This window comes from Bidens hawaiensis, unplaced genomic scaffold, assembly GCF_021521415.1.
Source record: "Bidens hawaiensis isolate Kalapana, Puna unplaced genomic scaffold, B.hawaiensis_p1.1 tig00000458_1, whole genome shotgun sequence".
Classification (NCBI taxonomy): domain Eukaryota; kingdom Viridiplantae; phylum Streptophyta; class Magnoliopsida; order Asterales; family Asteraceae; genus Bidens; species Bidens hawaiensis.
This window is the reverse complement of record NW_027491030.1, coordinates 2,011,873-2,036,344: the sequence shown is the minus strand read 5'-3', so window position 1 is coordinate 2,036,344 and position 24,472 is coordinate 2,011,873. Positions and strand designations below refer to the sequence as shown.

Below are 24,472 nucleotides of genomic sequence, written 5' to 3'. Positions count from 1 at the left end.
ATAAGAGACGCCTATTTGGCTCCATTGTTAATATCGAGCTGGACGCATATAAGAGACGAATAATTGGGCCGTATTAATTAGACGGATGTTTCCTGTTATATACGCGTATTTCACATCGCCATACAGTCTCAGTTGCTTGGTTAACCCGAGTCAAATTTCAAATTGATACTTTAAAAACGACCCATTTTAAACCACTCGTTGGGCTCAAAACTGCACTGGTACTGCCCGATTATGTTTTGACATGTTACCCAAACTGCCTTTTAATATGTAACAGTTTTAAGTTTTAACTGAACGAGCATATAAAGTGTCACATCGCTGCCACATAAATGGTGAATCTTAACTACACTACATTTAACAAGGCAGTTCAAGACAACCAACAGCAATTGTATTTATAAATACATCATGATCAATTATTAAGACATTATAGCAGCTCGCTTACGATAAAACGACGATAAAATAACCAAATATACTTCATTTTCAGTACCTGACTTCATTAAAAAAAAAAACAAGATCAAAAGAGCACCAAAGCTGGTAATACAAACAAGACACTAATAATATATACACACCAAACATATTATTAAACCACCATTACATCAGACAAAACTGAAATTCAACCCATCACCCTCTCACCATTCTGTTGAACATGAGGGCATTAATATCTTCATCATCAGCAATTCGAAGGCCCGAAACCGCCTGCGCAGCAATCAGTCCAGCTGCAGACACCTCATCGAAAGATCCGTTTCCTCCCGACCCGTATCTATTCCACTGACATACTGATCCTCCATTTGCATTAACAATCCAACCAAATTCTTCACTTGGATTATTATAACCTCGTTGACCATAGTTGGCCCGACTGCATTGATCATCTGAGTCTTCACCACTTAGGACCTGCAAAGCAACTGCTTCAGCTATGGCAGCACCCTCTTCATCCAGCCTCTGCTGTTCTTCTTTCTTCTTCTGTTTCTTCTTCTCGAGCTCCGAAATAATGGCCGCTGACGTGGCTAAGGCTTTCTCTAACCGCCTCTTTTTCTTCTCGGCTTGTTTGATTCGGTCTGATTCGTCTTTCACTTGCTTTTTCTTCATCTTTCTAACACCAGATGGCGCTTTACCACTTTCCATGTCTTTATAAATATAAAAACTAAACCTTTCTCTTATACGTATATGTTCTTGTTTATTTCTACTACTAAAAACTTACAAGTAATACTAAAACAGTAAAATGTAAATTAAAGTTAGTTTATTGACCGCTACACCCACTCAGAAGTGAATGAATACCGGATCTTACGAACAGTACAATCCCAAACAGATATTGCAGGATCTACCATAAGAGAAACTTGATAAGAACTCGTTAGAATGTCTTTTGGTAGCATCCTTTTTTCTAATTTTCCACAGCCCAAACATTTGCTCATTTCGTGCAACAACCAGACAATTTATCTAGTAGCCCGAACACACCAAGAATCTTGTTCCAGTTTAAAAAACACACACGGCATTCAAATCTGAAAATAAATCAAAGAACATGGTAAGTATGAAATTAAAACCAGCAAGAGTTTGTACATCTACCATCTATATGCACACGGAAACTTGATGTGTAAACCGAACTAAATTGTTTCAACATTTTACTATCTATATGCACAAATCGTACTAAATTAAAACTGAATTACCTGGTGATCACAATTCATCAGCAACAAATTGTGATAATCATAAAGGATAAAGCTACAAAAAGTACAAATCATCATGAATATCAAGATATTCAAAACCTCTTCTGGCATGATTTCACAAAAAATAATAATAATATAATAAAATAAAATCTAGAATCATAATCTGAAAACTTAACATACACAATTATACATAAATTTAAAACCCTAGCACTCAACTAAACTTCTTCAGATCATTAACTCTGCATATTATCAAGCCGAACACATACACACATCAAACGGTAGCAAATAAGCGCGTTATTGTCAACAAACTAGCCCGATCAACTAACCAAGACACAAAACTAGGGCTCACAACTCACAAACTGACCTCAATTTCACCAGTTACCACCAAAACAAATCAACTACAACTTAAGATACGTGTTATCCAAGCAATCACAAATTCAATCACCAATTAACACTATAACCACATAAAAACCCTAAATTGTGAGAATTCAATCCAAAACCTAAATTAAAATCAATCACAGATACAAAATTGAATTCAATCGGAAACACAATTGAATACATACAAATATACAATTATATATTTATATAATAACAGATCATGAAGTATAATAAGATGATTGATACCTTGAGAGAGAGCTAGGGTTTGTGAAATTGAGATCTGAAGAATAATAATAATAAGAGAAGATATTAATAATAATAATAATAATAATAATAATAATAATATTTGGATAAAATAATAATAATAACTGATCTGATCATCATCACATGATAAGAATAAGAAGAGAGTGTGGAACGGCAAGGGTAGAATGGTCATTTTCTAGGACACGTGGCGGGAGATTTTTACGCAATCTAGAATGTGTTAAGAGTCATTTGGTTGTTGGACTGGCGGAAGGTATCTGATCCGACAGCTAGATGTCTGACACGTGGAGCTTTGTTGGATCGAGTGGATAGCGGCGGGACCAGGGTGAGAGATCTCGGACGTTGGTTTTTCGACGGTTGTGATTCGATTCGGTGGGCTTGTAGATCGAGTTTGAAGGGTTTACAACCGTTGAAAACTTGAAATGTAATTTATATGTCCATCTATTTCAAACTTAATACTTTTATTATTTCACCTAAAGCATTTTGAACATTTGTTGGTGTCTCATCGAATACCAACACGTTTCTCGTCTTTCAAATATACCAAATCGTTATTAGACAACGCGTAGAACACTTTTGCTTTGTTTTTTTTGGTTTTCATTAATGTTTATAAAGATCCAAAACATCTTGTGTAGAAAAGGCAAAAACTTTGGGTACTTGGCACCATGTTGCTATATTGTATCTATAATTTTTATTATTCTTTTAGTGTTATGTAGAACCTAATGATATTAAAAAAAATAAAAGTAAAATAAAAAAAAACGTTTGTAAATTATAACGGTTAAAATCAAGTCACTAAACAACCGAGATGCGATAATTGATCATAGCAACCTACATAGCTCAATCTAGTCGATTTGGTTTGTCTTTTTCAAAAACCAGCAGTTTGGCCTAGAATTTTGTTAAAGTTGTCTTAAATAAACTGTTAATAATCCTACCTTTAGTCTCTTCTTTCTTAATTTAAATTTTAGACAAGGCTGTCATTTTTCGCTTATAAGATTTGGTCATTTTTGTCACTTTCATTCAAAAGGTTAAGTTAGGGACATTGTATTCATCGGTTCGATATTCATATGGATTGAAGGTCATGTTAACATTGTAAACAACACAAAAATACTTGTTACACATGGAGGTATTAATTTAGGTATTCATTAGTCCACCTTTTAAAGAATTCAATATTGGATTTTGTTTGGTTATAATCGAAATCAAACTGAACCAAAGACTGGTGTTTAGCCGATCAAGTTTATTATTTTGCTTGTTGAATCAGATCTGAATGTACTCATTTGATTTTAGATCGGTTTGTAAATGAGCCAGGCATGAGCAAGCTCTTGCTTTTCTCATAGACAACTCTATTTGTAAAATGTCAAAATTGACCACTACTGCCAAAATGAAAAAATTAGCTAAGCAGCACTCTACCCAACTCAACCTAGTTATTTTAGTCTCTACTTTCCTAAAATCGTAATTAGTGGTTAGACCCAAAATTTCCGTAAAACCAGTTGAACCAGTTCAAATTTAGCCTTATGTTTCATCAATCTTTAAAACTTTAAATTATATCCGGCTTTTATAAATTGACATGATAGCAATCAAAATACTGGATTTGAAGGCATCGAAAACATTATTCTCAACATACACACACTAGTTATATACAAACATACAAATAAGGGTGATCACTTCAGCTTTCTATTTCCAGTCTACTCAGACTATTAAGCTTGGCCTTTTTATTCCATCATAACTAAAACCGAACAAAACCAAATAAGATAACTCATTAACCGAGCCTTTTCCGATTCATATTCAAACCAACCTTAAAACAACTTAATCACTCGTTGCAAGTATTTTTATGTTCCATTTCATTTCAGTTCGGCTAGGCCTTGCTTGACTTGTTTTCGGCTCATAAACAACCCTAGTTGTAATCATCAAATTGACATCAAACCATCATAATGATAAAACTGATCAAACCGAACTCTACCCGGTAGGTTAAGCCTCTACTTTCCTAAAACCGTAATTGGTGGTTAGACCCAAAATTTCGTTAAACTGGCTAAATCGATTATACTTTTAGCCTTTTGCTTTCATAAATCACAAAAGCTTTAATTTATATTCGACTTTTAAAATCAACACAGTAGCAACTAGAATACTAGATTAGAACGCCATGAAAACATGTTCACGACATAAAACATACTACATATAAGGTTGTTTATCATTTCTATTTTCTATCTCAAGTCTACTCGAGCTATTAAGTTCGGTTTGTTATATTTTCAGTTTCATTCCATCATAACAAAAAATCGAACAAAACCAAATAAGATAGCTCGCTATCCAAACCCAATTCGACTCGGATTCGGTTTCAAACCAACCCTAAAACAATTTAATCACTCATTACTATATAACTAATAAGAAGTTTGGTGCGTAAGTGCTCTATTGGACCACCTGGCGGCATCGAACTGGTCCCCAAAATTTGTTCTTGTTTTTTTAAGTTCAGCCACCGTAACGAACGTAACGGAAACTGGCCGAATGCCGTTTTTTCTTTTTAGTTTTTTCAGTTCCGGTACCATAAGGAACGTGACGGAAACCAACCCGTAGACTCACCGCCTCAACGCCCGGGATCGACAACGACTGGGTTTTATAAATAATTTTGTTTTATATTTGGTTTTAATTCAAATAAAATAACGGACGTCATCGAAACTGACCAAATTTACGTCGAGTTACCGATTCAATGCTTGAGTTTTACCACCGACCTATTTTCAGTTTTTCTAAAACTATATATATTTTCAGTACAATAAAAACCAGTTTCATTTGGTTCGGTTAATCGGTTTGTATTAATAATAAACTCTCCGTGAACTATATATGTAGTGTGGTTGCTATCACCGAGCTGGTTCTTAACTTCTTTCCACCGTCGTCCAACCCCATCATCTTCCGCCGCCGTCGCCGGCAAGATGACGTCACTATTCTCATCCACCTTCATCCCATCAAACCCACTTCACAAAACCCTAACCCTAACCAAACCACCCAAACCCCACCAAAAACCACCACCAATTGGTCCAATCCACTCCGTCCTTCAATACAACCGCAAACCCCAACTCTCCGGCGACACGCCACGTGTCGTCGTCATCACCTCCGGCAAAGGCGGCGTCGGCAAGACCACCACCACCGCCAATGTGGGCCTTTCACTCGCTCGGTTAGGGTTCTCAGTCGTCGCAATTGACGCTGACGTTGGCTTACGTAACCTTGACTTGTTACTTGGACTTGAAAACAGAGTTAATTACACTGTTGTTGAGGTTCTTAATGGCGATTGTAGGCTTGACCAAGCACTGGTTAGAGATAAGCGTTGGTCAAACTTTGAGTTGTTGTGTATTTCGAAACCTAGGTCCAAATTGCCCCTAGGGTTTGGTGGGAAGGCGCTTGTTTGGCTTGTCGATGCGTTGAAAGACCGCCCCGAAGGGTCTCCGGACTTTATACTTATCGATTGTCCCGCAGGTAACGGGAAGTTTGTTTATTTTTTAAATGAATGAACGTGAACACACGTTTTGTTCATTTCGTTTAAATTTAAGTAAATACATGATAGATATATTGTATAGAAATGTAAACATAAAATGAGCTTGTTTATGTTTATTTCTGTTTGTTCGTTTGTGTTTATCTAGGTGTTAAATAATAAATACGTAACTAGCTGTATAAACATAAAATGGGCTTGTTTCTGATCACATTTTTATGTTTGTTTAGTTAAACGAACTAACATGAACACACGTTTTGTTTGTGCACTTATGTATGTGAACATTTGTTTAAATTTTTAAGAAAGACATAACTAGCTATATGTACATAAAACGGGCTTGTTTATGTTCATTAGTGTTTGTTTGTGTTCATTTACGTTCATGTAGGTATTAAATGAATGAACACGAACATGAACAAAACATTTTGTTTGATTATATGTTTGTGTTTGAGTTCGTTTAAGTTTTCGTTTATGGTTGTTTGTGACTGTTTATGATTGTGTGCTGTTTGTTTTGGTTTGAAATGAACTAACACGAACATTAAAAAAAATTATTTGATTATATGTTTGTGTTCGAGTTCGTTTAAGTTTATTCATTTATGTTTGTTTGTGTGTGTTTACGGTTGTGTACTGTTTGTTTATGTTTTAAATGAATGAACACGAACAAAAAAAATTGTTTGATTATATGTTTGTGTTCAATGCTCATGTTCGTTTATGTCCGTTTATGTTCATGTAGGTTTTAAATGAACTAACACGAGCATGATCAAAAATCTTGTTTGATTATATGCTCGTGTTCGATTAAAGTTAAATGTATCAGCATGAACATGCTTGTGCTCGTGTTTGTCGGTTTGTTTACAGGCCTAGATAGGGTTAAGGTTTTGTCCTCGTACCACCCTCTCTGACCCTGCATGCTATATGTGGGATTTTAACTGGGTATATTTGTTTGTTTAATTGGCTGTTAGGTATTGATGCCGGGTTCATAACAGCGATTACTCCGGCTAACGAAGCTGTTTTAGTTACCACTCCGGATATTACAGCATTAAGAGATGCAGATAGGGTTACTGGTTTACTGGAATGTGATGGAATTCGGGATATTAAGATGATTGTTAATAGGGTTAGAACTGATTTGATAAGGGGTGAGGATATGATGTCAGTTCTTGATGTTCAAGAGATGCTGGGATTGGCATTACTGGGAGTGATTCCCGAGGATTCGGAGGTGATTCGTAGCACAAATAGAGGGTTTCCGCTTGTGTTAAACAAGCCTCCGACTCTAGCTGGTTTGGCATTTGAACAGGCTGCTTGGAGGTTAGTCGAGCAAGATAGTATGAAGGCGGTGATGGTAGAGGAAGAACCGAAAAAGAAGGGATTTTTCTCGTTTTTTGGAGGTTAGTGATTGAAGTCTTTGAAGGGTTCATGTGTACAGGAAGCCGATAAGGTTTGTTTTTCTTCGATTCGTGTTTGTTCTAAGATTGAGTGATTGTAGGGAGAAAGTTAGATTTGTAGGCAGTTTTTATGTGGTCAATTGATTGTATTTGTTTGGTTTCAGTAATGGATTATTTGTTGGTCAAAACTCAAAAGTCAAAACTTTTTGTTGTTCAAATGGAAGTAAAACAGGTTCATCTGTTTGGCTTTGCATGTGTAGATCCAAGAAACAATCCGAATTGTTGTAGTCACGTTACGAATTCTGTGCTAAAATAATATCTTATGTAAAGTGCAGTCAATCCCAACGCGTTTCATACGTTGATAAAGCTTTGGACCGACTGTTACATACGTAGAATTAATATTGTCACACCATAAAGTAGGTGGAATAAGAAGAGGCGCGCATAATTCATGAAGCATATACGCTACCTGGCGAAGCTCATTGATAGTATGTGTAGGCGTTCGATACTGGACCAAACAACCATTTGTTGGTTTTTCAAACGCCATCTGGACACGAGTCAGCATCAACATAAGCATGCGGATCATGGCTAAAGATCGTCGAATAGTCAAACCAGGTGAAGAGAATACGCTCAACTACAATCCTGATGAATAACATAATCAATAAACGTTGGCATGAATGCCCAATAAATAAATCGCCTTAACAAATCCGCTACAACTATGGACTCTTGACGATGAATATCATCAACATAGACGAGAATGCAACATGACACATAATCTCTTCAATAAACAATTATATTTATCAGATGCACACGGGGACAAGTGAAACACTGAGCTTGTAAAACCTTTCTTAGAGAGATCATACACATCGTAAAAAGTCAAACATCAAGCTTGGAAGACTGATCTTAGACGCGTGCTTGGTGTTACAAAGGAATGAAGGACCTTATGTAATAAGCAAACATGATGAGTTCGATTGGAATAAACAAAAATGAGGGCTCTTAATATCAAGCAAATGCCCGCCTTGTGAGACTTAAACCCACACCACTTTAATGAGAATAAAGACCTTATGTCGCCAGGCTTAGAATAGTTGAATTAACATAAAATTTGGAATAATTTAACAACCTTTATATACATTTATAATATTCAATAAGTACGCACATTACAAGACTACTAACAAGAGTACGCACATGTAAGCCCATGAGTCTTGTTAGGCTCGCATGAGTACACACATACTTTATTTTGCTACAGTAGTTTTGTTTTGTTTATTATTATTACAATTATCGTCCTATTACTTAGTTTATAACGACATAAAGTGATGAGGGCGGTGAAGTACAGAATGAGGGACAAAATGCTTCATGTAGTGATTGTAGAAAGCCTTTCTATGAGCAATTTATAATATTATTGAAAATCTTTGAAATCTTTTTATTCTATGGTTGCTACTTTGGTATTGATAGTTATTTTGAAGACAATATATATATTTCAATAGCCCAAATGCTTCATCTTGTTAGTAGTTAGAAGAAATACATCCACCCCTTACAGATTTAATAACCTTTGCTACAATGAAGAAACTCATAAAACCAAACTCTTCCGAACTAATACTATGTTTCTCATTCCTATCTTCAACCCGAACAGTCGAACATATAAAACTGTTTTGTCGTGTTGAAAGTTGAAACTGTTCACACTTTCCAATCTACTTCTAAATCTATATATTATTAAAAGATTTGATACACCAATCAATCTCTGCAAAGATAATCAACACATGAAACCTCTGCCTACTTTTCTAATCTAAGTGACTAAGATTCTCAAGTGTAGCTTAATATCCACCCAAATGACAAAAATATCAGAGATTGCAAAGTGTTTCATATATATTTGATCAGTCTTTACTTCACTTCCTTCAAAAATGAACTGGGGCCCGCAAGCAGAGACGTTCCACGGGTGCCAGCAAAGGTTTCCTTAATGGCTGCAACTTTATCTCGTATAGCTTTGGCCAGAGTTTCCCGGTCACTGCAACACATCATATGTTCAATAGTTGATATTAGGGGTCATACATTGAACAGGTTGACTAACGGGTCAAAACAGAGTTGACTTTAATACTTTGTGTCCAATTTTTATAATATTCTTTTATCAGTTATTTACACTAAATATTTAGCATGTTGAATAAAATGATGCATAAAGATTCTGCACATCAGAAATACACCTTGGTGACTTTCAACCTGTCTTTTAAGTTTTAACATTTTAACAACTTTTTAGATGATTTATGACTTTACCCGTTTTGACCCTTTAGACTGTAAACAAACCTAACGTTCATTGAACAGTTAGTGAACCGTTCAGCTGAGGGAAGGACATGAATTCATTTAGTTAAACGAACGAGCACTTCGTTCATTTATGTTCAAGATTGTTCGCTTACGTTTGTTCATTTAAATTCATTTATGTTTGTTCCTGTTCACTTAAATTTTGTTGGCCCATTACAACTTAGTCTAGTTTTAGAAACTTTTTATGCCCGACACATTGATTTTCACACTGCTTTTAACTGATTTTAGCTCTCGGTTATGTTCATTCATCTACGTTAGTTTGTTTACGTTAGTAAACTGTTGATTTATACTGTTACTGAACACACCTAAACAAACACGAACATGTACATTAAAACCATTTGTTTAATTGCTCGTGCTCGATTGTTTGATCGATTAAAGGTTAAACAAACGAACACAAGCAAGCTTCGTTTGTGTTCGACCGGTTTGTTTACAAGCCTGTGATAGAAAGAAAAACATAACCCATACAGACTCCTGTGAAATCTTACCAAAAAGACGTTTCTTATCTTCATCCCATGCTATACCGTTCAACACATCAATCTAAAAAGCAACCATAAGTTAAGAACTTGAAGTGATAAAATGGAATAATAATAATAATAATAATAATCAATTGATGAAGATATACTTACTCTGTTTCCAGCTGACTCTAATTCCTGTCTAGAAAAACAAAATAACAAAAACATAGAATTAGTTAAATCATATATGCAAGAACCAAATAAAAAACCAAATGGATGATCATTATACCTCAATTCTGGAAGAACAACCCATCCAGTCACAGTCCCATCTACAGGCGAAATTCTAGCTATGCAGTCGCTCTAAAAGAATATAATGTTAATAATTTCATACAGTAAAAATAGAAGTGTTGCCGTATAAATATAAAATATTACATATACCTGCCAAATGTTTGCCCAAACTTCATTGTTTATATACTCTAATTCGTTTAAGTTATGTACTTCATGACCTTTATATTTAACATGTTCTTTTATAACTGCATTCACGAGAAAATGAAGATTATATTAAGTGGAAATTCTATTTCCCATCGGCCTGAAAATGAAAGTTAATCTAATATTATGAACCTTTCATTGTTCGAGGGTTGAGATGATATAAAGAAGATGATCCATCACTTCCAAAGAGTATTTTTCCATCAGTTGCTAATCCCCAGCCATCTTTCATACCATGAGTAAATTTTTTAAACTGCGATGGATGTTAAGGTGTAAAAAAAAAAAAGAACACGAAATATGTAAGGATAAACTATAAAGGGTGAAGCACAAACTTTTGTAAAATTATATCGGTCATATATGAAACCAGTGTTCTTCAACCAGGTCACTTGATACAACCTAAGAAAAAAACAAATACGATTTATATATCAGAGAGACCGGAAACTAAGGTTTTACAAAGGTAAATTGAGTAGAACTAAGGAAGTACTTTTTTCCCAAAAGATTTAAACCCTCTCCAAAATAAGAATAATCCATTTTTTGCAGGGTCTTAATCTGGGACAAACACAAAGAATGCAAAATCAACTTCAAGTTCTATATACTAAATTCATAAACTTGTGATTCAATGTTCAGCTTTATTTTGATAACATAAATAATAAACTCTACTTTAGCAATAATGTTTTATCACACAAAATGCAATGTACCTTTCCAGTCTGAAGCTCCACTTCCCTTACTGATGACTGTAATCACAAAAAAAAAATGAAAATGATATTGTAAATGTGTAATACTCAACATCTTGAATCAAGTATGAAATGAAAAGCATGTAAAGTCTGTTTATTTAACAAGATTTCAAACTCACATGCCCATTGAGTCCGGTTGACTCCAATAGTGTATCATTCCCTCCATACAAAAGCCCCTGAAAAGCAGCATTGTAAATATCAGAAAAAATTGGTGACTAGTCAGCAGTCGGTGAACTACTGGTTAACATTTTGCTAATTGTGAATTAGTTAGCAGTCGGTCAAATGGGTCAAATCAGTAAAAATATTGGACCTTTTTATATATATTTATATTTATATATAAATTTATTTTGAAAGGCAATTGGACATTGGCTTTCTCATTGATTTGTTATGTACTATGTTTACATTTAATTGTTTATGTTTGAAGCATTAATGTCAACCTTCATATGTAATTTTCCAAAATTATGTATTTATTTAAATATATATATATATATACAAGGCTGGCTCAACATGTTCGGAGGCCTAAAATTAACTAAAATGTTGAGGCCTTTTTTTCTTGTGTATAGCTATAAAGAGTATCCATGAATAATAGAATATGGATGATATGCAATGATAATGGGTACGTGGCGTTCCTCCTAAACTTGTGGCTAATAAATGAGTTATTAATTCTAAAAAAACGAATTTCAAAAACCCATAATACAAACCTATATTTTATATTGAGGCCCTATAAAACAGGAGGCCCAAAGCCTTCGCCTTATTTGGCTTACCCAAGAGACGGCCCTGTATATATATATATATATATATGTATATATATATAATTTTTAAATATCAAATATAAAATTTCCCAATTGACCGCTAGTCGGTACCCCACCGCCCGACTAGTAACGACGTGCATGGGTCGGTTCGGTTTTGGTTATTAGTTGGGTTCAGTTCGATTTTTCGGTTTTATTTGGACTTCAAAACTTTGGGCAAAAAAATGGCAAAACCGAACCGAACTGATATTTGGGCTTAGTACTGGTTTTTTCAATTATTCGGTATCAGATCAGTTTTTTCAGTCTCATAGGCATTTCATCAAACACTTGGCGATCAACACTTGTAAACCAACTAATCTCCTTATTTCTAACCACAATAATCATATTCTTTAATCTCTGATTCCAAATCCACAATCATCAAAATAATTACAGTATTTTGTGATCCGATTAAAGAAGTGACCTGTGTGAAAGCAGCAGGATCATGTGGGAACTCATTGACGATCTGAATCGAGTGAATTTGGTCGGAAACAGCAAGGGTTTCAGATGTGATGACGGCTACAGCTGATAAAACTGAAATAAAAAAGAGGGTTTTTTTGGTACGGAAGGGTGAATTAGAATTAGAAGAAGATGGATGCATTGTATTTGTATTTGTAGGTTGTTGGGGGTTTGAGGAGGTTGTTAGATCGGGTGGTTGTTTTTTTTCTCATGGATGTACGGGCCATGAGATTGGTGGTGGGTTGCAGGACATTTGTGATTTGATGGTGGTTGAACTTGAATACAGAAGAAACTGAAAGTCGCAGATGACAGTAGTTCTGAAACATTGGTGTTTGTTATTTTTTTCCGAATCTCGTACTAATGTTTTTTTAACTTTTATCAGAAAAAGATATGAGTCGATTAATGTAAAAACGTTCGAAACGGTGCTACACAGCGATGGAATAATGCTTTAATTCGGGTGTTAAAGTTTACAATTAACAAAAATCAAGACGTTTGAATCACCGTTTTGAATTAAGTTTTACATCATTCGACCTGCATCCTCTGTCCGATCAAAAGCCCTAAAACATTAGTTCGAAATTCGGAAAAAAGTATAACGTCGTTGACTCTTTTTTTAACGGGGAGGGGGTGGGGGGGCAACTTTTATAAATTTGGGAACGCTAGTGACGATAAAATGAATAAAGATTATTATTGGGTAATACAATTAAATAAAGATTATTATAATCCAATAAACCAAATCAAGTTGCAAGATACATTCGGTAAAACACGAAGTGAGGTATAAAACATCTATCATGCTCGGAAAAATCTTACCCGTAGTATGTGAGTTATAATAGTTTATGAATTAGCTTGTATTAGGGATGAACTCGGGATGATGCCCTTACTGATTCGAAAGAAATTTGAAAATTCATGGTACCGGTATCAGTATCGGTAACGAAATGTTCGGTTCGGAACTAATATTGAAGGTAAAAGTCAGAAAATACAATCAATCAATTATACATGTATTTCCCATAAATAGCCTAAGCTATCAGTAGGGTCTGGGGAGGATGGGATGCAGACAAACCTTACCTCTGTCTCTAAAGATAGAGAGGTTGCTTTCGACGACACCCCAACTCAAAAGTAAATAAATAAACAAATAAAATTAAATTAAATTATACAACATAAAAAAAAAAGAATAGCAGTAGATAATAAACTAAAACAATATGATATTAGTACGTTTCAAGCAACATTTCATTATAGATAGACTAACACATAACTAAGGTAAAAATTATAACAATAATAAAGGCCATAGCAAGAAATAGCCCCTCCTCCTAAAGGTCATTAACCTTAATTCTACGTCTCCAGGAACTCATATCCTCAACCACATCCTCAGAGAGGTGTAAGTCTAGCAAATCACGTCTAATCCCCTCATCCCAAGTCAACTTGGGTCTACCTCTACCCCTCATCCCCTTTATAATAAGGGTTTCCACTGATCTAACGAGAGCCGTTGTTTGTCTCATTTTTACAAGTCCAAACGATCTCAATCTATCTTCCCTTATCTTATCTGATATAGTAGCCACCCCTAGTCTTTCCCGAAAAACCTCGTTTCTTATTTGGTCTAACCTTGTGTGCCCACTCATCCACCTTAGCATCCTCATCTCTGCTACCTCCAACTTACGCATGTGTGTCTTCTTGATGGCCCAACAATCCGTTCGGTATAGCATCGTAGGTCTAATCGCAACCCTATAAAACTTTCCCTTTACTTTAGTTGGAAACCTTTCGTCGCACAGTACCCCTATGGCAGCTCTCCATTTACACCATCCTACTTGGACACGATGTGCTACATCACCATCTATGCCTCCGTCACTTTGTACAAACGATACTAGGCATACGGGTGTGATTCCACGGCGACTTAACTTGTTTTAGATAACGCAGGGTGAGGCGTATGTGAGGGATGTATAAAACAACCATACTCAGGAAAATATCATCCGTAGTATGTCTGTATGTGAGGATCATAGCCACTTCAACATACCTTAGCCAACAAAAGAAAAAAAAGACAGCAAAATAGAAATACATATAAAAGGCTACTCCTACTATTCTTAAAGATGAAAAGTACTTGTACCCTGTAAGTGTTATGACAACTAGCCATCTATGTGACCTATTTTATGTCTATATACTACTTTACAAGTTACAGTTACAGCAATTGTTCTCTTATCATTTTCATTTCTATACTCTATCATAAGCAGACAAATATAGAACGAAGAAAGGCAAAAGAAGACCAAGCAAGAGAAAGATATTAGCATCACCCAAGTAACACAGATACGTAACATAACCCTTGTTTCCTTCAATAATCTTCAAACAATCAGAACTCCGTCCGTCATGAACGGAGACTATGAATATTGCACACACATGCCTCTTCAGAAAGATATTAGCATCACCCAAGTAACACATCGCGCATAAAAAAGGCGCTTTTAAATTGCAGGTTTTAGTGTTCAGATTTGAAAGTTACACTGCACAACAGAAAACTAATCCTGTAACCAAAGTAGAGAAAAATCCATGATTTAAAATTATCTAGAAAACAGAGTAATTCAGAACAGTATTTGATCATCAAAGAACAAAATCCACGATTTAACAAAACCACTAGATAACACAACTCGAGTCCTATAACAGTAACATAACAGTTAATCCAAACATTTTCAAATTCAACAGGCAAAACCTAGTAAAATTTAAGAGAAGCTTGAGCTTGGTGGTGCAGCTCCTCCATAGCCGCCACCTCCACGGCCAAAGCTGGGTCTTCCACCAGCACCACCCTACATTAAAAAATGTCAAAAATCCATGTCAGCACTTACAAAAATGTAAATAAATTAACACAAATAACTAAAATAGCTATGATGTTCAAAAGCCATAACAAATTCATCCACGTTAAATGTTTTGTCAAAAAAAAACTCACATTCAACCAAACAAATAAAAATAGAGCTAAGCACTAGAGGTGTAAATGAAACCATAAACCCCAATCCATAACAAAAAAATTGACGGTTTGCTTTTATGTTTTGTGATACCCATATTTAAAGTTCACTTATGGTTTTGCATGTAACAAAAAACGATATAGAAAAACTGAATTTATAGATTCAAATTTTATGAAGAAATATATAAGAAATTAATAAATATGTGTTAGAATATGTAGTTCAAACATTAAAGCACAAATGCATAATAATCAATAAGTTATTAATTATAAAAAAAAAGTTAAAACTCAAATGGCAAAACAGAAACCCAATCAAAGACCAAACTGAAAACCAAAAAAAGGCTGAGACCAAATGGTTTTAAACATTCAGAAAACAAGGTTTCAGTTTTTGGTTTATTTTAGCATAAAACCGACCCAAACCTAACCATGCACACCCCCACTAAACAACGAGAACATAAAATGTGCCTTGAGAATAGCATTACCCTGTTAAAAGCAGGCTGGTAGTCAGCTGGAGCTCCCCCCTTATCACCACCAAATTCACCAGGAGGCCCTCTTGGTCCACCACGGTACCCATCTCTGTCACCAAATCTCGGCCTATCACCTTCAAATCTAGGCGGACCACTAAAAAACAAATCACACAGCACCAAAATTAACACCACAAAATCTAATAATCAAATTACCTCCACCAACAAAAATTAACAAATTCAATCTAGCATTACCGTGGGCGGTCACCGGGAGGTCCACCAGTAGGACGTCCAAGAGGCTTAGCTGACTTCTTCAAAGTAGCAGGTACAATGTCAGATGGAAGATTCAAGTAAGTTCTGAGGAACTCGATCCCATCGTTGGTGAGATACCAGTAGTAGTGCATCCAGGCGAACGTCTCCTTGACATACTCCTTCGATTTGAAGCTCTGCATGAGCTTAATCACCTGAAGATTCGGTACATCGATTTCCGGGTGCTTCGCGAGATTGTAATCCTTCTTAGCAAAGCAAACTCCCTCTGTTTAACAATTATTAGAAAAATACCAATTAATCAACATAAAAAGTATAAATCTATAAAAACCCATGACTACTAGTTAGTTACAAAAAATGATGCATCTGTGTAACATTTACTATAAAAATACCAATAAAATATAATTTAAAAGTATAAAAATTGTTTTGAAAAAATACAAGTTAAAAATACATTACCTAATCTACATGAAAAGTATAAATCTGTTAAAATACTAGTTTATCACATGAATTGATGCCTCTGTGTAACAATTACTAAGTAAATATCAATAAATCAAAATTAAAAGTACAAAATATGATTAAAAAACTAGATAATTACATACATTTAATACTTCTGTGTAATAAATAGTAACAAAATATCAACTAACCAAAATTAAAAGCATAAAATCTGTATAAATACTGGTTAATTACATAAAAAGAATACCTCAGTGTAACAATTAGTAAGAATATAACAATTAATCAACACGAAAAGTACAAAATATGCATAAATACTAGTTAACTGCATGAAATTGATGCCTCTGTGTAACTACTAATAATAAAATATCAATTAACCAACAAAAAGGTATAAAATATGTATAAATACAAGTTAATTACATGAAACTGATACATATATCAATTAATTGACATGAACAAGTATAAGATATGTACACATACTGGCTAGCTACATGAAATTGAAGCCACTATGTAACAATTAGTAGTAACGTATCAATTAATTGACATAAAATGTATGAGATCTGTACGAATAACAGTTAATTAGATGAAACTGATACCTTGAAAGAGGTATTTGGAGATAGCCTTGCGATTCTTGTCAGGAATGATCTGAATAATGATAATAATAATAATAATAATAATAATAATAAAATTGAGGAATTAAGAGAGTGATTTGATTAGTTTTAGGTGGAAAACATGAAAGGAATAAGGATGAAGATAGCTTACCATGATTGCTTGCTGCTTCGAAATGGATGAGCTGAAGGCTTAGGGTTTGTTTGTGGCTGCTGCTGCTGCTGCACTTATTATTGAAGCAACAGATGAAGAAGAAGAAACCCTAGTAAATGGTGGTGGTTGTAGATATGGACTGTTAATTATAATGGGCCGACGTTGAGGCCCGTTTCTTATGGTCCGATTAAAACTTTTTATCATTTATTAAAGTTATTTTATTTTATTTTATTAACCGCTAACAGTCCTTCAAATTGGCTACTGGTTAAATTCACCGTATTATGATACACTCAGCATTCATGTTCATTTCAAGAATCCAACTAGTGTATGTCATATACCCCCGCCTAGTCTTCCATCATCACCTGAGGCCCACTAAAACTAAATGATTGGGGCAAGATTCGAACCTGGGTCACATGGACTACTAAGTCTCTCCCTTACAACTCCACCACTAGCTTATTGCTAAAAAAAATAATATTTTATGACTCATCTAATTTCATATCAGTTTCTTTTAATAAAATCGACTAAATTTGTTGGGTGATAAAAACTGTTTTTAGATTATTCGATGTGAAATCATATTAAATCGTTAAAGTATTAAGTAATTCGTTCTGTTTTGGCTATTGTGTTGAGATGAAAAAATCAATATGTTTGCGGAAATTGATGCAACGAATAAAACTAAATCATTTAGTGGGATAGCTATGCATTGTTAATACAATTGAGGTTTGAGGCTTCTAGTTATCGGTTTACAAAAGACTAGTTTTTGGTTTGACTCGACCAGTCAACAATTTAACTGTTTATTATGACAAATAGTTAGTTGTTTATGTATAACTTTTGACACAAGAAATCTTGTTATTTTTGTATAACTTTGACACAAGAAAGCCTTTAAGTTACATCAAGTGAACTGATACAAGACTTGTTTAGAGAATTCAATTATGCTTGTTATTTGATATATTCGGTTTTTGATGTCCAATCATATTCAAGCACGCCTCATCAAAATAATCAATTGATCGAGGAAACTTAAAACACTATTTCTATAATCACAAAAAACGTGCACAAATACTTTATTTTTAACCATTAGGTACACTCTTTCAGAAAGTACGACTTTTGTCTTACACATTTTATTTATTAATAATTTTGTTGTATCTTATTTTTACGTATCCAATATACAAAAATGTTTTATTTAGCTTCTTTTTATTTAAAGCATGCAATTTTTATGCAATAAAATCAGCCAGATATGATTTCAATTATCCACTACACATAAGAATCAACAACATTAAAACTTTGTTATAAATTATTAGCAAGCTTGGGACTAAAAGAATGGTTGAGACAACAAACAACAATAATCCATCTCTTTTATACTTTAGTTTCCCGTGTAACCGTCGAAGGTTGTTGAAGTGACTAATTTCTGGAAATTGGGAAGGTTGTTGAAGTGATTAATTTCTGGAAATTGGAAAGCGTGAGTACAAAGAAATTGTTGAAATTATCATTTCTTACTAGGACCAATAAGTTTGATGTTAAGAAACGATCTCTTGCAGTAAGATTGGCCAGAAACTTCTTTTAAAAACACTAACCTACTCAGTTCATAATGAGAAGTTTTTCATCTTCTTTATGTTATCATTTTATCATTGTGCACATAGGTATAAACTTTATTTCCTTTCATTTATTACATACTTTGAATCTTATTGCCATGAACATACACAAACCATGTACCAGCCACTCTTTATCTAGACAAAAACATAATATAAAAGCAACATACACAAAGTTTATGATACTAAACTATAAAGAAAATGTCAAAACTTGAACGTTCACAAATCAAGCTTTACATTTTTACATTCCCGCAACATAATTATCGACTTCTTCACCCCAAAACCGTTGCATATTTACACATAGTTGGAGCTCAAACAGGCAAGCTGCACAACAACTCATGCTTACTTGTGTTACAACATATGTTAAACTGCAGGTCTCGAGCTTTATTCAAGTCCTGTAAATGTTTCAAACTAGTATTATTTTATCATAATGAAAGAAATAACCGAACATAGCGATCGCGTTATATTTTTTCCTTACCCAAAATGCCCAACTTGTTCAGGTTGACAGTCAAGAAAGGCGTTCACCGCATCATCTAAATTTTCTTTCTCCATATCAATTTCATATGTTGACAACAATTTCCTCTGTAATACAAACACAGTTTGGTTGACTTTTGAATTTTGATGTGTGTGTGAAATATAAAATAAGTTGATGAATACTTACATGATCCTCAAAATCAGGACTGGTCAAGTTGATCGAGAGGTTTCTCATTAGTAACAACACCTGAAAGATGAAAAGCAAAATTAAATTTGTTAAACTTGAATCTTCTGAATACAAATTACACCACGAACACTAATTGTATAATGCTATTAAAAGTAACATACTAACCGTTTCAACATCAATGGGGTCCATCTTTTTGAGCCTCTGCACGTGACCAGATGTATTTGGATCAAACACGCTTCCAATAAAGCCATAAACTTGAGCAAAGTCAGGCAAAACTGAACCAATTAAAAACAAGTAAAACAATTTCAAATTAAGCTTGTTTCTAACATACATAATAATAACAACATATCATATGTTAACCAAAATTTGGTTGCAAAGATAATTAAGTATAAATGCAAAACCTCTTGATGGAAGTCCATGTAGTTCAACTTTTGGTCGTGTTTTTAGTGCAGTTTCATCACCACTGCAAAGGTCATCCACCGGTTGACCTTGAGATGCCACGTCATCTGTAATGCATATATGCAATACCATGTGAATATATTAAACAGTAAAATACAATCCATAAAACTATACCTTTTGCTATACTGCCAGTTTCCACAGGGTTCTTCATCACTTTAGACGGAGCAGCCCGTGATAATTCAGGGTCAGTAAGAGCAGGTGTGGTTTGAAATGAAGCAGCAGCATTTGAAACCAATGGAGCTGTTAAATTCAATAACTTAGATTAATTATGATATCATAATCTTATTATAAAGTATGGGCTAAAATCGAGTAGTGCCATTAACTAACCGCTTTTTGCAGCCTTTTGTGGATATGGATGTGCAGCTTTCCGTTTTGGACGAGGTGGAGGCAAATGTTCATGAGTACCACTTTTTTGAACCTTCAGAAAGTACTTCTGTGCATGACTACGAATCTGCAAAACATATATTTATTCACAATAAAAACAGAACACTGTAACTATAATCTGCAACAAGATTACAACTAGAAATATCCAAGTCAATTAAAACTATCACCTATAAATAGTAGAGCATGGTTTTGATGTAACAAATAATCGAGGACAGAGAGTGAGAAAGAAATCAAGGGTATGATCTTTTCTATAAATGATGAAAAGGCTATTTTATTTCTTTAAAAAGGAGAGCTAGTTGCGGGTTGTCAGTAAATATATTGTAAGAAAACTATTGCTTAAGGGATTATTACAGTACCCTGTGTCGCATGTGCTCTTAAAATAAGTTGCATGATAAAAGGATTGGTGTAACAATCAGCAGAATTCACCTGGATGACAGTCTTTGAACCTATGAATGCTTCAATTTTCTTCCAATCACGATCAAAGCTGTAAATCAATGGAAGATAAAAACAATCAGGAATCTATTTCAGGTTATACAATCCATAATTTCACTCAGATTCAAGATACACGACAATCCCTGACCACCATGGAAAGTATCAGCAGAAGATTAGCATTAATTTAGAGCAAAAACCTAGTGCTTTAATTGATAACATGTAGCTTTTCTGCATTCAAAATTCTCTTGTATGCATCATATACGAACACACATTATGTACATATGGCAACAATCAGGTTTAACTACCAAAGACTAAACTTCCTACGAAATATCTATTAATCCCGTCATGACACCAGCATGCATGTGCATAACATGAAAAATAAAAAACATATATTACTGAGAGAACATGACAATTTTTGATCTGTTGGACTGTTGGTTTAGCCGTTTAGGTTTTCAAAGTCTTCAAACAAATAAATTAATTTACAAGATTTTAAAATCATGCTAGTATAGACTATAGATTCAGCATGCATGTGCATAACATGAAAAATAAAAAACATATATTACTGAAAGAACATGACAAATTTTGATCTGTTGGACTGTTGGTTTAGCCGTTTAGGTTTTCAAAGTCTTCAAACAAATAAAATCAATTTACAAGATTTTAAAATCATGCTAGTATAGACTGTAGATTCAGCACACTTTTCAATTTTCATCCAGTAAATAAAGATTATAAAGCTCAACAAAGAGAGTTAGCTAAGGTTAACCCTGTAATCCTTGGTAGATATAAATAGACATACAGAGAGATATGTTGGACTGTTGGTTTAGCCGTTTAGGTTTTCAAAGTCTTCAAACAAATAAAATCAATTTACAAGATTTTAAAATCATGCTAGTATAGACTGTAGATTCAGCACACTTTTCAATTTTCATCCAGTAAATAAAGATTATAAAGCTCAACAAAGAGAGTTAGCTAAGGTTAACCCTGTAATCCTTGATAGATATAAATAGACATACAGAGAGATATCTGCAAAGGATCTGAATCCCTGGTCCACTAGTTCTCGAGATTAAAAGCATACTACATGTGCTTCCTGTTATAAGTAATGATAGTGACACTTGTGTTCATCATGTGACATACAAATCTAAAACACAGAAGAAAAATATCTTCATCTCAATCCACCACCAGCACAATTCACCAGATTTGCAACCTAATTTCTGTGCATATGATAAACCTAACATCTAAATCACTTAACATTCACAAATCATATGCTAATTCCCCCATCAAATTTACCTAAACATCACAAGTAATCAATCACGCTCCACCAATACGAAATTATTACGATTCCGTCTCGATTCCGATCTTTGCAGTCAATATCGGTGCCTCGATGGAATCTCGGTTATCGGTCCTCATGTGAAATATCGGTCAAATATTGGTCCTCGCAATAGCAGTGTTTTAAGTTTTAATTTTCAATTTTTAGTGTTTAATGTTAGTGTTTTGAGTCTTAATCTGTTCCTACTTGCTACAATTGTTAGTGTTTTGCAGGTTGCAAAAGGATCACTGTTAGTGTTAAAGTGCTATATATATAAATTCCGCATGATATTAAAATTTCCGATATCCCACCGGGATAACCGATATCTCAAGTACTGCTCCTCTACAGATATCCGATATATTTCCGCATTAACTTCTTAGATTCCGATATCAGAATTCAAATTACAGAAGCTAAAAGTAAACAAAAAACGTAACAAATACTCAATTAACATATAACCTAAACTAAACCTAAAATTTCATTTCAAACCCTAGGTACATCACAAAACCGAATTCAAAGCACAAAGCTCAATTAAACAAAATTTAACTAACAGTTGAAGAGCTTCAAGGAACTTATCGTGTTCCGGTTCAGTCCAACTCTCTCTAGACTTCGTAATTGTGTACGGCTTCCTAATCTTCTTCGAAGCGTCATCGGCGGAAGAAGATGAGGAGTTCGTTGACGGCGGAGCAACGACGTCCGGTGGAGTGGATGCCGTGCCGGAGTTATGCAGAGCCATGCCCATTGGATTGAAGTAGTTAGGGTTAGGGTTAGGGTTAGGGTTAGGGTTAGGGTTTCAGTTATGCATGTGTGTTTGTGTGTGTGTTAATGTGAAGGATGAAAAAATGATGTGGCTATGGTTACATACGATGCTGGCCTACTATTATTATTGTTGTTATTATCTTACACATCATAGATACTTATGGCTATGGAACCTATGGTTGGTTTATAAAATATCTAAGGCTAACTTTTTTTTTTGGTTTTAGGTTTGTAACCTAATGTTTTGTAAAGTAAATTATACAACAAAAATGTGATGCTTAAGTTTATATATCCTTTTAAGTTAGCTTTTGATCAACATGGCTGTCTATGAGTATGTAATTGAGAAATAAGGTTAAAATTTGATTGGGCATTTACATATTTCCCCTTATTAAGATTGCTAATTACATATTTTTTCATATTAAATAAATTAATTACATATATCCCCTTTCTAAAAGATATATATTACATATTTATCCATATTTTAAAAATTAACCTTTTTATTACTATTTTACCCTTTGTTACAAAAATAAAACAATAAAAATAGAGAAAATTCCTAAAATGACCCTTTTAGGAGAGAGAAAATTAAAAATAACCCTAAATTTCAACGTATTCCTAAAATAGCCCATTAAATTTGGACTGATGAGACGAGATCTGAAAAAATCCTCTGGCCAATAAAATTTAGACAAGTGTCAAAATCCGACAGGATTTTTAAAAATATTGAGGGACCGGTCAATATTTTCTATTAAAAGTTATTGAAATTAAACAGTTTTTGCTGTCGGTCTTCTAATGTTTCCTAACGTGTCCCCACAACTTCCAAAAACATGGGAAAATGTGTCTTCAAATTCAGTCATTCAAGACGCATTTAGGGTGAATTTGTACCAATAAGATCATAACTTTATAAATATTGAGGGATCCCTCCATGTTTTTGAACTAAAATTTATATTCTAAAGCGTTCTTGCCAGACGGGTTATTTAAGTTTCTTATCTCGACCCTATATATTTTGAACTCATGGAAAAATGTGTCATTAAATTCAGTCTTTCAAAACATGAAAATTTGAACTAAGGGAATCATATTTTTGAAAATATTGAGGTACCTGTCCATATTCTTCACAAAATCTTAATATTAAAAAGTTGTCTTGTCAGACGGGTTATTTAAATTTCTTATCTCGACCCTATATTTTTAAACTCATGGAAAAATGTGCCATTAAACTTTGTATTTCAAGACACTTGCTTGAAAATTTTGAACTAAGTGGATCATATTTTTTAAAATATTGAGGTACCCGTCCATATATTCACAAAATGTTAATATTAAAAGTTGTCTTGCTAGACGAGTTTTTTAAGTTTTTTATCTCGACCCTATATATTTTGAACTCATGGAAAAATGTGCATTAAAATTTGTCTTTCAAGACACGAATATTTAAAATTTGTGCGAATGAGACGAGTATTTAGTATATTCTTACTTGTCCATCCATATTTACATTATATCTATCATCTTCATCAATCCTCATTCGTTCACATATTTTCATCAAATTCTAACTCTTGAATCAAATCAAAAGTTTAAGAGAGGTGATCAAGTGGAGGTTATGGATATGGGTCCCGGGTTCGTTGGATCCTATTATGACGGCAACATAATCTCAACGTTCGGAAACGAGTACATTGTT

The 24,472-nt window shown here is 34.1% G+C and overlaps 5 protein-coding genes across 6 annotated transcripts; 1 reads left to right on the top strand and 4 right to left on the bottom strand.

The window, feature by feature from the left end:
• Positions 1-457: 457 nt before the first annotated feature.
• LOC143626473 (uncharacterized) lies at positions 458-1,493 on the bottom strand. The gene has a single exon (XM_077096561.1). The coding sequence runs from the start codon at positions 1,117-1,119 to the stop codon at positions 619-621; it is 501 nt and encodes a 166-aa protein (XP_076952676.1). The 5' UTR covers positions 1,120-1,493; the 3' UTR covers positions 458-618.
• A 3,669-nt stretch (positions 1,494-5,162) lies between these two features.
• Positions 5,163-7,565, top strand: LOC143627980 (septum site-determining protein minD homolog, chloroplastic-like). Its single transcript, XM_077097685.1, has 2 exons — positions 5,163-5,750; positions 6,720-7,565. Exons 1-2 carry the CDS (start codon positions 5,210-5,212, stop codon positions 7,145-7,147), a joined length of 969 nt encoding a protein of 322 aa, XP_076953800.1. The 5' UTR covers positions 5,163-5,209; the 3' UTR covers positions 7,148-7,565.
• Positions 7,566-8,858: 1,293 nt separating this feature from the next.
• Positions 8,859-12,504, bottom strand: LOC143625477 (glutaminyl-peptide cyclotransferase-like). Its single transcript, XM_077095794.1, has 11 exons — positions 12,328-12,504; positions 11,238-11,294; positions 11,083-11,118; positions 10,869-10,933; positions 10,717-10,780; positions 10,520-10,637; positions 10,337-10,431; positions 10,188-10,258; positions 10,073-10,100; positions 9,932-9,983; positions 8,859-9,138 (listed from the first exon to the last, which is right to left on the bottom strand). The coding sequence occupies exons 1-11, from the start codon at positions 12,502-12,504 to the stop codon at positions 9,029-9,031; spliced, it is 873 nt and encodes a 290-aa protein (XP_076951909.1). The 3' UTR covers positions 8,859-9,028.
• A 2,374-nt stretch (positions 12,505-14,878) lies between these two features.
• On the bottom strand, positions 14,879-17,392 carry LOC143627970 (small ribosomal subunit protein eS10z-like). The gene is made up of 5 exons (XM_077097673.1): positions 17,241-17,392; positions 17,075-17,123; positions 16,017-16,296; positions 15,780-15,918; positions 14,879-15,145 (listed from the first exon to the last, which is right to left on the bottom strand). The coding sequence occupies exons 1-5, from the start codon at positions 17,241-17,243 to the stop codon at positions 15,062-15,064; spliced, it is 555 nt and encodes a 184-aa protein (XP_076953788.1). The 5' UTR covers positions 17,244-17,392; the 3' UTR covers positions 14,879-15,061.
• Positions 17,393-18,877: 1,485 nt separating this feature from the next.
• LOC143627953 (protein REVEILLE 6-like) lies at positions 18,878-22,828 on the bottom strand. Of its 2 annotated transcripts, none has more exons than XM_077097664.1 (9): positions 22,608-22,828; positions 20,754-20,811; positions 20,271-20,394; positions 20,058-20,183; positions 19,886-19,990; positions 19,650-19,759; positions 19,485-19,544; positions 19,302-19,405; positions 18,878-19,218 (listed from the first exon to the last, which is right to left on the bottom strand). In XM_077097664.1, the coding sequence occupies exons 1-9, from the start codon at positions 22,796-22,798 to the stop codon at positions 19,212-19,214; spliced, it is 885 nt and encodes a 294-aa protein (XP_076953779.1). In that variant the 5' UTR covers positions 22,799-22,828; the 3' UTR covers positions 18,878-19,211. The 2 variants fall into 2 exon arrangements, with proteins under 2 accessions (XP_076953779.1, XP_076953772.1); XM_077097657.1 differs by having other exon boundaries at positions 20,070-20,183; positions 22,608-22,826.
• Between the last annotated feature and the right edge of the window lie 1,644 nt (positions 22,829-24,472).

Bases quoted from the DNA above. Each gene is read 5' to 3' on its own strand.
- LOC143626473 (XM_077096561.1), bottom strand. From the start codon at position 1,119: ATGGAAAGTGGTAAAGCGCCATCTGGTGTTAGAAAGATGAAGAAAAAG.
- LOC143627980 (XM_077097685.1), top strand. From the start codon at position 5,210: ATGACGTCACTATTCTCATCCACCTTCATCCCATCAAACCCACTTCAC. The intron at 5,751-6,719 runs GTAACGGGAAGT...ATTGGCTGTTAG, and splicing joins ACTTATCGATTGTCCCGCAG to GTATTGATGCCGGGTTCATA.
- LOC143627953 (XM_077097664.1), bottom strand. From the start codon at position 22,798: ATGGGCATGGCTCTGCATAACTCCGGCACGGCATCCACTCCACCGGAC. The intron at 20,184-20,270 runs GTTAGTTAATGG...TGAATTTAACAG, and splicing joins ACAAAAGGCTGCAAAAAGCG to CTCCATTGGTTTCAAATGCT. The intron at 19,406-19,484 runs GTAAGTATTCAT...TTTGTATTACAG, and splicing joins GTCCTGATTTTGAGGATCAT to AGGAAATTGTTGTCAACATA.
- LOC143625477 (XM_077095794.1), bottom strand. From the start codon at position 12,504: ATGCATCCATCTTCTTCTAATTCTAATTCACCCTTCCGTACCAAAAAA. The intron at 9,984-10,072 runs GTAAGTATATCT...GTTGCTTTTTAG, and splicing joins TAGAGTCAGCTGGAAACAGA to ATTGATGTGTTGAACGGTAT. The intron at 9,139-9,931 runs GTAAGATTTCAC...GATGTGTTGCAG, and splicing joins AGATAAGAAACGTCTTTTTG to TGACCGGGAAACTCTGGCCA.
- LOC143627970 (XM_077097673.1), bottom strand. The intron at 16,297-17,074 runs GTATCAGTTTCA...ATTGTTAAACAG, and splicing joins CTCCAAATACCTCTTTCAAG to AGGGAGTTTGCTTTGCTAAG. The intron at 15,146-15,779 runs GTAATGCTATTC...TTTTTAATGTAG, and splicing joins ACCAGCCTGCTTTTAACAGG to GGTGGTGCTGGTGGAAGACC.